At 40.1% G+C, this 14,284-nt stretch overlaps 1 protein-coding gene across 5 annotated transcripts in view; it reads right to left on the bottom strand.

Annotated features, from left to right (window-relative positions):
• Positions 1-14,284, bottom strand: part of tsnare1 (T-SNARE Domain Containing 1) — a 190,938-nt gene that overhangs the window by 144,192 nt on the left and 32,462 nt on the right. Inside the window, exon 1 of one of the 5 annotated variants that reach the window (XM_037075981.1) lies at positions 7,771-7,887. The exons of 2 other annotated variants lie outside the window; for them this stretch is intronic. In XM_037075981.1, the coding sequence (XP_036931876.1) occupies positions 7,771-7,841 (71 nt within the window). In that variant the 5' untranslated portion in view covers positions 7,842-7,887. Of the gene's footprint in view, positions 1-7,770; positions 7,888-14,284 lie in introns of those variants that run through there. 2 more of the 5 variants (XM_037075977.1, XM_037075978.1) reach the window with 2 other exon arrangements.

Genomic DNA, 14,284 nt, shown 5'->3' with positions numbered 1-14,284 from the left:
AGAAGGGAGATTAATTACTTTTGGCAGACCATAAACAATCTTCACTGCTTGATTTCAAGCCAAGTGACTGGGCCTCACGTTCCTCTGAAGTGTGGACACACACCGCCTCTATCTGCATACAAGATGCACACTAACAGATGCACATTCATGTCTGCACAGATACACACACACACACACACGTTAGGATAACCTTACCCTTCACCACTCTGCAGAATTATAAATCCCCCAGGTTGCTCAATTAGCTGCTCATACGAGTGAAAATTGAGGTCATAAGAGCGCTGCTGAAACATAAAAAATAAAAATAAAACATAATGTGTATACTGCTCTGCCATTGCTCATTCACATTATGGCATCATCCCTGGTGATGTCATCAGAGGTTGCCCTGTCCTCTGAATCCCAACCCTCTGTTGAAACATTTTTGTCATAGTTTTAACGGATGATGTGTTCACCATCTGGTCATTTTGCGGTGCCAGTTGTGGAATACTACTACTACTAATGATAACTGTAGAAAGTTAGATTTCCTTTTTTTGTTGTTGTTATTATAAAGTAGGTATAAGTGCTGAATGAAAAAAAAAACATACTCTGCATCCATGCACACAGCTCATATTCAGAAACTGTGCTTTTAAATAAGCCATCAGGACTTCCGTAACAGACTGGACACACTGCCTGAATTAGCAGAGTGTGTGTGGCGTTACCTCTTGCTTTTAATTTCAGTGTCCATGCTGGAGCAGCCACACTGGCAGCAAGAGTTGGGCTTCCCACGCACTCGTCAAGCGAGGCTGCAGCAGTGCGTCATCTAGAGATTTGGAGTCTCACCTATTTTTACCAGGACACGCGCACAGTTCTCTGCAAAAATAGACCTAAAACCACCCTGCAGACAGTCATATCGACATCATGCCAGTGTTTTACTACAGTTCTAATGTCTGTATCAGTAGAATATGTCATAGACATGAGGAGAATACTCACAACAGGTAAAGGCCCTCCCTCTTTTTCCCTCTCTTGCTTTCTCACTCTTTCAACTGGGGTGAAGGTGAATTGCGTCATCATATTTATTGACAATTATCAAAGATAAACAGAAAGAGCAGACAGCTGCCACGCTGCGGCAGCAGCCCTGCCTGTGTGAACACAAACATGCCAGTAAGCAGCAGCAGATCAGCAACACAGCCGCCACACAACACACTACACAAGCAGCCAATGTGGCCTGCCTGTAAAGTTGAGATGCCACAACCATACACTCACTGTCCTCTGCCAATCATGGCCGTGGTTTCAAAGAAGTCAGCAGAGCTGATGTGGAAACATAGTGGACAGGTCCTGTTACGAGGGGACATTAAAGAGACAGCCACTCAAACAAAGTGAGGGTGAATAGAGGTGCTGCAGCAACGTATCATTTTAGAAAATAAAGCATTTTTTTTTTACATCAAAGCATATAAACATTTTTCTAGTGAAAATTAGCATAATATGAGACGTTAGTGTAAGAAGTGGAATCTGCATAAGGCATGTCCTTTTGAATACGTAGCTACACAGTGTGTGTTGAAAAGTGGTAGGGACGCAACAGCTCAGATAAAAATAAATAAATAAATAAATAAATAAAAAAACACATTTTATTACTCAGCCTTAAACATATGCAATTTTGGGCAGTGTAAAAGGGTGATCAGAATGAGGTCAGAGAAGATATTCTCGACAGGAAAAGAAATGCACAAATTACACAAAGCCCTGGCTACTACCAAGTCCACAGTATAAAAATACTCTGCATAAAATGCACAACAACATATAAAAGAGAGTTCACAGAAGTTCATGAGTCAAGTTCAGCCAACCATGACTCTTTATAAGCATAAGGTTCAAATAAATACACAGTGCACTTAGCCCTGGGCTAAGGAAGCTGTTAGCCTTTGGGTCAGACTATGCAGTGTGAAAATATATTCTATGTCAGAACATGAATTACTGACATAATCTCTGAGTCCAGCAGAGCAAGCTGATCTAATATGAAGTTCTCCTGATGTGTTTGGGGGTGTGCCAGTACACAGTTGCAACACCGTCATCTATAGTTAGTGAAGATGAATATATGACAGTTGTCTGGTGGCCCATGTGTTGTGTTTACTTTCAAAGTAAATAAATTAATCTCCCTCTGGGGTCCTAAGGGGTCTCTCTGCTGGCCTCAACTTATTGTTTTTCTTATTTCACTTTTAGTGTCTTTATTTTTATGTACATTCATCTCAATTGACTGAAAGCACTGTGAGTTAAACTAACCTGTTATACAAATAAAATTGATCAAAGACAGTAAGATATGCAAGATACCATTATTATTGAGAGTAGAAGGCAAATGTAAAGTAAATACTATTTGCAGTTTATGAAGACTTGAATCCATGTGCTTGGTTTGTCTGGTTTTAGTGAAGTGAAAAAACAGACGGAGATTGTCACATGCTCAAAATGAAAGATTCATCAGGCTATGATGTGGCATATATTTTTTAAATAAACATGAGGGAAGGGGCAAAATAAGTATGAAACACAGTCTACATCAGGTAGAAAGTCAGCTCACACAAACGTGATGCTGTGAATGAATGTGTTATCCCCACAAGAGCTGTGTTTACATGGACAATATTTCTTAAAACTGATATCTTTTCTGAGGTCAACCAAATCTTACTTTAAAATGAAATTTAAAAAGGGACTGCTTAAGCTGGTTGCGAGCCACACCTGTTAACAACAGCTTTGCTGGTTTGTATTTTATGGGCTTTTGGTAAACCCTAAGTGAGTCAGTTTGTTAGGCTACAGTAACCTTAAACAACCTTTCAGATATGCTGCACATTGATCACTTACATTTTACTTCCATCAATGAGACATAAAATCTGTGTCCACAACTTCTACTTTAACTACAGTTGAAGGTTAATTACAAGCATACGGCTCAAACTTATCTCAATTGCTATCAATCACTATCAAGAATACCTATCGATAAATTAAGTATAAAATAAAGATTAAACTAAAAGAGCCGAGGCTGGTCAAAATACTTAGGTGTAGTAGAGATTGAGAGGGTCAAGCCTTCCAGTATGCCTTCCCCTCCCAGCTCAAAGTCCAAGTCTTTGCAGTTATTCACAAACCCGCCTGAGGTCCCAAAATTTCCTCAAAGTCCAAACTTCATGCCAGCAGTGTGAAAAAAAGAACTCCAATTTCCAAATTATAATCCACAGTTGGTTGGTAAAAAAGGTTAATCCTCCTTGAGCTTGGATCCTTGGATCCAACTGCAAATCTTTTGAAGTCCTTTCTGCAATGATGGGCTGCTCACATACTCTGTCTTGTAGGATATAATTCAAGGTAGGAGAGCGGAGGAAGAACATTGTGTCCTCTGTTTCTTCGTTTGTTATACTCTCTTAGCTGGCCATCTATTTCTTAAGTTTGAGATTTTGCCTACTTCCCAAGGCTGTGCAGCCACTTCGACAATGACGCACTGGTCATCTGTTGTTCCTCGTTTTCTTTGCAAACTCATTGTGACATCTTGACCTTTACCCCAGTTCAGCTTGTATATTACTTGTCCGATCAATCTCTTCAATCTATTTTGTTACAGTTTCTCATTTTCATAACTTCATTAGAAGTTCTTTGTAACTGCATTGTAATCATGGCAACAATCATTACATACTCAGTTGTTAATACAATACACTAAATGCAGAGCTCTTACACATTTCTTAATCACTTGTTAGAACTAGGTATAATGTCCTTTTACTTGCTGATGGTACATGGCCAGTGAGTAGAGTGCTTAACTCTTTTGACAACTGTCACATCGTTACCGGGGGCATCAGGACACAGTGACAGAGGTTTTTAATTCTCTGATTTTGACTTGTATTGTTAATGATGTGTTTGAAAGCCTTTGTTTTAGTTAAAGTACATGTATTTATCTTTCTTGTTAACATCCTTTATCTTTTTTTTTCTGTAATGATAATGTTTTTTTGTTTACAGTAACAGACAATAATCAGGCAGTAATACAGCAACTGAATAACTACATATTACATGTAATATCTATCTGCAAAAGGTATATCTGTCTGCTACCGTACCACCAGGCTACAGAGCAGCTCCTTTGCTCAGGCTGTAAAACTCTGCAATCTAACCTCAACATGTCACCGTAAATAGTTTAAATTAGTGAGCTATATCTATTTATTCATCGGTCTGTGTAGTTTTTGTGTATGTGTAAGAAATTACAATCTTCAAAATACATCTTGTGTTGAATGATGACAATTTAATGAATACTGAATCTTTGAATCTCATCTAGAATATCTAAAAAAAAAATAAACCATTACAGGCAGTGTAGTTTGACACATATCCATCACATAAGATAAGTAATCAATACCCTTTCATCAACATTTTTACAGTTTAGCATCCAGTATTTCTCCTGTTGACTCCTACTTGGATAAAACACATTTTCTTAAAGCAAATATAGGTTTTAGAAAGCAATTTTGTAGCAAACATAAATGTTCGCGAGGTGATGGATTTTCCTTGCACATGAAATGGCACTTTTGAATGGGGAGTGTTCTGGCTTATTGAGAAAAATAGGCCCTTACACGTGTAAACAGAGTAGAAGTGAGTTAGAGCATTGTGCACCCCTGTGTGACACTGCAGGACACAGACGGATGGTAAATACTGGCCTGGCAGGGAAGAGTGACTAGATCCACAGCTACTCACCACCCCCACTGGTTTTCATTCAGTCCCCCACTCCTTTCACAGCTGTCATTATCAGCAACACAGGGCTTAGCTTTGCCAGAGCAGGCAACTGAGCAGAAATAAGCCTACACCCTGGACACAAATGCTGCATTTATCACAAACAAGCAAGGGCCAACCTGAGGCGGGACTGTGTCTGAGCTCGTGTGTGTGTGGGAGGATTCGACTGATATGGATTTTTTAAAGGCTTACATCAACATTTCTGGAAAACGGGTGACCATTCATGTTTTCATTATACAGTACATTTATATCAACCATTTCTCATAAAAAAACAAAAAAAACATATCCACATAAAGGTTGTTGGTCTTGATTATGTGGCAAAACCTTTAAAAAGTTTTAAAGTCAAACTAATTTAGAATTTCCATCACTTTCTAGGAAAATATAGTGAGCTGCTATGCATATTTTCAGCTTTTTTAAACATACATTTGTGTCTTTGTTACTTGACACAATCATGCCAGTTAATGACCACATCACAACACACCTGTACACACACAGAGGTATTCCTTTAAACAGTTTCTTTAAAGTTTTTTTTGTCTTTTTTTTTTTTGTCTTTGCATTTTAGCCTTTTGTACTCTCTAACAAAGTTTTAGATATTCAGCAACTCTGTTTTCATCTTGTGAGATTTTTGATGAACAATGATGCTGACATATATATATATATATATATATATATATATATATATATATATATATATATATATATATATATATATATATATATATATATATATATATATATATATATATTGTTTGTGGCATCATTGGCAAATATGGACTGAGAGAATGTGTCATGATATTGGAGTATTTGAGTTTGTACAGTGATGGAAAGGCTGCTATATTGTTTAATGAGATATTTAGAAAAAACAGAAATGGACATTGATAATACAGTGATGTAAAGTAGTTTGTAGTAGGTTATTATGGATCCCACTTATGTTCTTGCAAGTCCTACCCAACACTGGTTGGCTTTGTTGGTTGCACTCTGCTTGCTTGACTCTAGAAATGTCTGTTTTCCATGATTTATAAGCTGTAGTTTTTCAAGTAAACATACCTTCCCCATCAGTATCTATACTGCCCTAATGCTGCTTCGCCACAAGGCCTGTCTGCTTTACCTAACAAGCCCAGAGGAGCTGTTATAGTGGACTGTAGACAGCTATAGTTGCCCCAAGGGTAAACATACCGTCAGAACTGCCTGTCATTGATGCTGTGTCTCTGGGCTTGTTAGGTAGAGCAGAGAGGCTGGGTGGTGGAGCAGCTGCAGGGCACATTCATGGGGATTGGTTCAATAATTAATCATTAATAATAATAAATAATTAATAATTAATTCTTCTGAAAATGTCAGAAACCTACATACAGTAATACTAATATTTGGTTAAATGTCCCTTGACCAATATTTACCCCAATAGGTTGCTTGTGATAGCCATCTGCAACCTTCTGGTAGACCTCTGGCTGAAATTTTAACCACTCCTCGTAACAGAATTAGTGAAGTTCAACTACATTTGTTGGCTTCCTGGCACAAACTTGTTTCTTCAGCACATTCCACATGTTCTTGATGGGGTTCAAGAGAGAACTTTAGGAAGGCAATTCTAAAACCTCAATTGTAGCCTGATTTATTCATTCCTTGACCACTGTTAATGTGTATTAATGATCACTGTCCTGTTGAAACACCAAATCCACTAGCTGCAAAACAGCCCCACAGCATAATACTCCACCATGCTTGATAGTAGGTGTGGTATTCTTTTGGTGGTTGAGGGCTTCACCCTCTCATCTAAAACATATTGTGGCCAAACAACTACAATTTAGTTTTATATGACCACAGAGTTTTCCTCCAAAAGGATTTTTCTTTGCCCATGTGATCAGCAGCGGCACCGGGTCCGGTACACTGTAGACACTGTGTTTGTGGTTGAGTGTAATGGGCATATCAAACAAGCCATCTTAGAATGGGCATAGAAAAGTCATCACCTGTTATCAACCATAATCACAAAGTTAAGAGACCATGCTACAAACCAAATTGACACAACTTTCTACATCACTGTAATTGGCCATTTGATAAGTTATCCGTATATTTTAGACCCAGCAGACTTAAGGCCCCCACACATCGCCCAGACTCAAACCAACATCCAACTGCCTTTATCCGACCCCTCTGTTGCCTCTGACCCGTTCGGCAGAAAAGTTGCATAGAACACACCGCTTCGAAATACTGCCAGCTCCACAGCAGCAATAAGTGGGTGGTGCTAGTGTACAAAAAAGACACTGGACAAGAGGTTTATGCACACAACTCACAATCAAAACAAAACTTAACTATTTCAAACAAAAACAGCTGCATACTAAACATGCAGCCAGGCATTACCAAACAGACACAGATTAATTCGTCCTGACTGGACATAACAGCTAGTCTCGTGCCAGTGCTCCAAAACATGAAAACAGGGAATGACGGAACAGAGTGCGTAGAAAAACAAAGTGCACACAGTATCCCACCCTTCCCACACACTGTGCTGATTCGTTAGCACACTGCCAATCAGAGAATCCAATGGCTCAGACGGCTGACAGCCCACCTCCTCAGACTTTGCATGTTGAATCGGAGCAACAACATCCACACGGCTCTGAAAGCTTCCAACGCAGCTGAACACACCATATTTGAACACATATTTGTTCTCGACCTCGTCCAAGTCTCCCCAAACGCTTCAGATGTCCAATGGTTGGGCTGATGTCTTCCTGCCTTAAGTCACATTTTCAGAAGACCTATGATAAATTCATTAGTTAACTAAACTTAAATGATATTTGTGAGAAAGCACCCTAACCCTAACCCTTAAAATAAGTATAATTTAAAACTGCCATGATATGCAGGTGCCTCTTAAGAAATTGTCATGGAAAACATATTTTTCCCAAATGCAGACACATGGAAAGAAGGAATTAGGTCAACAAAAAGCGAGCCTTATAAAACAAAGCTGAATGAATAATAATAATAAAAAAAAGGAGAAAAGACAAAGTAATAACTAAACGTGCTGAGATGAAATGAAAACCAAAAGGACAAATCAATGAAAACCACAAGGAACAAAAACCAGAAACATACCACAGACAGACACAAGGAGACGCTGGAGAACATACTGGTGGAGAATGCAGGGTGACATCACTGGGAAACATGGAGGAAGACGGACACAGAGGATGATGGAGCGAACTGACAATGACATGCGAGAGAACACTAGACTATATACACAGACACCCTAACAAGGGGATCAGGAACAGGTGGAATGAGGAGGGAAAGGACAGGTGAGGGACGGAATGGAAAATCACTGGGAGGGAAAAACACACAGGAGGAACTGAAAAGCAAGACGTGACACATGAGGGCATAATATCAAACCCAAAACAACAGTACACAGAATCATGACACCTTCAGTTCATCTGTATTGTTGGGCCTGGTGTCTCTCATCTTCCTCTTGACAATATCCCATAGATTATCAGTTGGGTTCAGGGCAGGAGAGTTGGCTGGACAATCAAGCAAAGCTGTCATATTTCGGACTGGTTATGGGTTTTTGTGGTTGTTTTGTTTTGTACTTTGTGTTTCAGAGGTGCTGCGGGAGGCTGGCCGGAGTTTCCTCTGTGCTGGAGCAGCTGCTGTTTGCACTCGGACACCTGCAATGTATTTGGGCTAATCAGCACTTGCTCAAGTAACCTGATCTCCACTCTACTCGCTACCAGTATTTTCTTGTCTCTAGTTTTCGCCTGAGCTGTAATTAGCTTCTCTTTCTCTCCACCAGTGACCACCACTCTGATCAGCACTCCACTCCACCTGCCTTCCAGCTGCAGCACCTCCTCACAGTCAAACTCACAAGTGGACCTCCATGCCTCGCTTCTCCATCTACGTTACGCCACTTTGTTGTGTGCCTTCTACTCCTAACCCACAGCTGAGTTACTCACACTAACTCCTGCTTGAAGGCTGAGCTGAAATCTATGAATAGCATCCTAACATAGCTCTAACGGCGTTCCAATTCTGTGTGACTTCCAATGGTGATGGCATCCTCAGTCAATCTGTTGGCTCTGTAGGCAAACTGAAGTGGATCAAAGGAGGGTGGTAGCCTGGTTCTTATATAATGCAGCACCAGTTACTCAAAGCACTTCATGATCAATAGTGTTAGTGAAACTGGTCTGTAGTTGTTTAAGTTCTCAGAGAACTTTTTCAGTATGTGGAAGATGGTGGTGGAGTTTAAAAGGGGCATTATTAGGGCACCCTTGGGCCAAGTGACAGGGAGATGTTGAAGATCTTCATGAAGACCCCAGCAAGCTGTTCATTACACACTTGGAGTACCTAGCTCCATACACCATCAGGTCCAGCAGCCTTTCTTAGATTAACTGCTTGCAGCACACACAACACGTCCTGTTCCTGCAGAGAGAGTTTGTGTGTTGGTGGTGGGTAGGGGCAGCATCACTGTGGCAGGCTTGTTAGTCTCAAATCTGGCAAAGAAACAGTACAGCTCCTCAGCCAGAGAGGCATCAGCATTTCCAGTTCTGTTTGTACAACTTCTGAAGTTTTATATATGCTGTATTCCTTGCCATACCCTCCTTGGGCTGTTGTGTGTCAAGATATCCTTGATCCCCTGCTTGTAGGCCTCCTTAGCCTCCTTGATGTGTCTTTTCAGGTTAGCTCTAGCAGTGCTGTAGTATGCACTGTCACCTAACATGAAGGTGGTGTTTCGTTTTCTAAGGAGAGTCTGGACATGACTTGGTTGGGAACCCTCCAAATGTGTTTTTCAATGGTGATGTTTTCCACACAGATTTGATGTAAAATATAATACACAATGTCTCTGTGTATTTTTCTGGATGTCCTTCATCTAATAAATCCCATTCAGTTTGTTCAAAGCAGCCCTGTGGCTGAGATGAGGCACCCTTGGGCCAAGTTTTAATGGTTATGGTACTTGGCTTTATTGTTCTCCTGAGGGGAGTGTATGCAGGAAAGGTGAGAGGTGGTGAGACTAGCCAAGGTGAGGGCGAGATACTGTTTTTAAAACATGCTTGGTTTAAGTCACCTGCTTTGATGTGTACACCATCAGGGTAGGCATACTGCTGTTTGTATACAATGCTGACTATAAGGCTAATAACAGTGCTATGGATAGCATCTGGAGTGATGTAGACAGCAGTGACAGTAACTACATTCAGCTCTCGTGGTAGGTGAATTGTTCTGCAAAAAACAGAAAGGGATTCAAGATCGGAGTATACCAGCCATTATTAAGTCCAGCTGACTTTAATCATAGCCTGCTTGACATATATTTGAAAAGACAAGAATACACAAATAATGCACTGTACAAGAGATCAAGGAGCGGCTGCAACATGTGATCACCATCCAAAAAAGGTAATAAAACCCCATTCCGTGTGACATGCAAGCAACTGATGGACAGGGCAGTTGTCCTAGATGTTTATATCTAGACAGATCAATCTGTGCACAGCCTGGATTAACTACAAGAAAGCCTGCGACTTAATGCCGCACAAATGGATACTGGAATGCTTGGCATAGCATCAACAGGACACCAAGAGCCTTCATCAAGAACTCAATTGGACTGTGTGAGACAAATCTAGAGGCCAACTCAAAGCCAAGCCACCATCGAGTGTTGGTTATACCAAGGAGAGGCTCTATCCCCACTACAGTTTTGCATAGGCCTGGACTCCCTCAACCAGATTATCGCAAAGAGTGGTAATGGATACCAGTGATTGACATCAAGCTGGGGTCTTCCACACCAGCGCATAGCAGCAGGTTGTATGCATGGGTATACATAGAGCGACGTTACCAAGTGAAATGGCATGGTGTACAGGAACATCTGTGTCGAGTATGGGCTGGAAACCCGGGGGACAGAATAGGAGACGTCTCTCAAGGTGGTGGTGACTAACCAAACCAAGGTCCTGTGGCACTTCTAGATACAGACCAAAAGACTGGTGGACAAACATCAGAAGAAGGCAGTGGTGATAGACTATCCAAGGTGACAGTCACATCCAGAAGAAGGAACATGAGAAGCATGAGAAAAACCAAGGGCTGGAGAAGAAGCCCAGTAATTATTGATTTACATTAATAATATTATTATTGTTTTTAATAAATACAATTAGTAAGTATTAACCCAGTTCCGACTTATGTGTTGGTGCAGCCTTCAAACTACATACACATTGTTAAATTGTGTTTATAGGCCAAATAAAAACAGAGTTAACATTACCGTCATGTTTGCTGCGCGTTTGATGCAGTAAGAGATGATAGAAACTGGCTTTTTATCTTTCGCAAGAAGGAAGTGTTTGCAAGCAAAAAAAAAACTGTGACACCCCCTTTCCTATTACGGGAAAAAGGCACCACACCAACCAATCACAAAACTATATGGCAAATCACGTGTTTTGGTTGCTGAGGAACAGGGGAAAGTTGTAGGAGGGATGACAGCGAAACAGTGACAGCGAGAGTGACGGTGATAGAGATAGCGACATAGATAGCAAGTTTTGAGAGTTGAGAGATTTGTGACATTTAGCATGTTTGGAGTGTATAGTTAATGTGTTATGTAGTGTTTGGTGTAGTGTGTTGAGTGTGTAGTGTCGTCGTTTTTTTTTGGTTAATGAGTCAAAACAATGACACTGCTGAATGTGGAGCAGGCAGGAAGAAGCTGCGGGAGCCCTGACCCTGAGGCATTGCCTGCATTAGTTACATAAAACTGCGTTAGTTATATAAAACTTTGTAAATTTCAAAAATGTATGCACAAATTTAGCAAACAACAATTTATGTTTGCATGATAAGTAACAAAATTGGTTTGTTAAACATATTTGTGGTTTTCACATAATGACACCAAACAAGGCAAGATCAACATTTTTTATGGTGAAATATAACGATAAAATTAAAAAAAAGTCAAAAATGGCCCATTATACCCCAGACCCCAGAGGGTTAATTGCTAATAACCCAACCTGCCTTACCAGGTTATCCAACACACACCTAAAAGCAGCGGTTTAAATGTTGGAATTTGGAAAATAAATCTAAAGTATAATTTCATCAGCAGTTGGTGTACTGAGAAAAGCAAAATGCAACAACAATAAGAACAGACTAAGGCAATAAATTACAGTGCATATGAATCAAGTCATCCACTGAGGCTTTGAAACAAATGCCATAGTTCATGTTTTTTTTACATGGTTTTCATTCATTTAAGCTTCAACTGGTACTGTCATCCTTGTGTTACACCTTCATCTTTTGCAGTGGTTTAATGGTAACCAACTGGGCCATTTGCTCCACCATTTGTTTACCTTATAACCTCGAACCAATACTTGTAAAAGTAAAGTGTTAAGCTCGCAATAATATGTAATAATAATGCGCAGCATTCGATTAAACTTTTATAACACGCTTAATGACAAACACTTCACTTATGACTTTTATGACTTTTATACTGTTACCAATGTGAAATTAAGTACACTGCTAAAAAATAGTGGGATATAGTGTTTCACTTGACTGTTTATTTTGTGAAATATCAGATTTGTATTTTTTTATTTTATTTTATGTTTTGTAAATATATTCCCCAAATAAATCGACAATTTGTTTTAGGACTACTTTTGAATTACCTCTTAATACTTTTGTATTACCTCTCAATACAATTGCTTTCCCTTGCAATGTCTTTTGTGTTATCTCGCAAGACTTTCTTCTTCCATTCCATCAGAGCCACGTCATCATGGATCACACATACCTACTTTTATGGTCATAAGTTTTCTTGGCTTGTTAAGTAGAGCTGACAGGCCAGACACCGGCTGTCGGCTGTCACTGGGCTGCCCTGTTACTGCCCTGCCACTTAGCTAGTCTGCTCTACCTAACGAACCCAGAGAGTTACGACAGTCAAAGTCTCAGTGTGTTTACTGATGGGGCAATTATGACTCACAATATGCTGCATCAGTTCCACTGCTGGCTTTATACAGACAAAGCACAAGACAATCACAAGCACAACTAACACCCAGCAACCACTGAATGTACTGCAGCTGGGAAATGATATGCTGGACTGACGATACCTCTCTCATTTGTGGCACGATTAAATAGTAAATCTCAACCTCAACCTGGCTGTACAGTAGGACTACCAGGGCTGCCAGGGTGATGGACATGGGAGGGCAGCTTGATTCTGTCTACCACCTGTGCTTGGGTCCCACTGATATCCATCAGAATGAAAATCTCTTTCAGCGTCTTATTTTCGCATATTGTTGGAGGACAACTGAGAAGCAACATTGCAGGGTCATGAAAATCTCTCTCAGCCTATAATGTGACGCATTATTATTTCCCAACTGTACATCAGTGTTTATGGATCATGAACTATAGTTGCCCCACTGGTAAACAAGCCGACACTTTTGCTGTCACAGCTGCAGTGTCTCTTGGCTCAGGTGGAGAAGACAGGCTGGGTGGTGGAGCAGCAGCAGAGCAGCTCATCAGCGCAGGACAGCCGGTGTCCCTCCTGATGGGAGCAGCAGAAAACTTAGGGGAATTTCTTATTCTAATGTGTAAATAATGGCCATATGTCATGGATTCATTTGCCTAACAGATGTTTTTACTCACAGTATCTAAATTAAATATGGTTTGGGTAGACTAAGGACAGGTTACTCCCTTACAACGTCTTTTTTGTCATCCAGCTAATGTTCAGCTATTCTTATTTTTTAACCAGCTTTAAAGGCTAAAATCCAGACGTTGTCAAATCATCGCTTTTCTAATCTTATACACCTGCAAAGAATGAGGCCCTCAGCCTCAAGCCTTAAGTGCCATGACTACCAAGTAAAACAAATTCCGGCAAAGGTTGCAGATGCTGTTAGAATTATCATTGATAGATAATTTCATTACAAAGTGTTCTTCATTATGCTGATATATTTATATTATTATGGATATGAACTGAAACAATGGCTTCCTTCATCAATATGAACATACAGTCCACCATTTGGGAGTTTAAATAAAGCATACTGAAGCACCATACCTGGTGCTTTGCAGGGCAGAATTCTGGAATACATGGTGGTCTTTAAATAAAGTGAACATTGGGCAGGTGAATATGTGATATAAAAAGTAAATTTAAAAAATAAATAAATAACTGCATAGCATTACTGTGTGGATCGTTACATTAACACATTTCTTCACAAACCAAAAGCTTGATTATTTGTCTACTTATTTCAAAAAGCACTAATGACAATGAACACAATTTTAAAGAGTGACCCATGACCCATTTTGCTGTGGCCACGTTACTGCCAGTGGTGTGGAGTCAATGCAGTAGGACATTAACACTGTGATGTTGTTTCTTAAAGACAGATCTGACCCTAATCAGGCAGGCTTCTTTTGACCAATCTGCTCATTCTGACATCCAAGACTTCCTGATTTCCAGCTCTAATGGGAGCTCCCCGTCTAATTGTGTCACACACACAATTTGATTAAGTGACTATATCAGGTTAATGGATATATAAATGTGTTAGATATGATTCATTTACCAACCCAGAAATGTCCGTTGGAATTATTCCATATTCCACAGTGTGCTGTAATGTTTCTCATTGAACCCTAATGTTTATCTGTAGCCTTGGGCAGGCTGGACAACTCTGAAACAGTGGAGTGGAAAAGCAGAAAT

Source organism: Acanthopagrus latus, chromosome 17, assembly GCF_904848185.1.
Source record: "Acanthopagrus latus isolate v.2019 chromosome 17, fAcaLat1.1, whole genome shotgun sequence".
Lineage (NCBI taxonomy): Eukaryota > Metazoa > Chordata > Actinopteri > Spariformes > Sparidae > Acanthopagrus > Acanthopagrus latus.
Note: the sequence above shows the minus strand (reverse complement) of the source record. Positions and strands in the feature narration are given on the sequence as shown.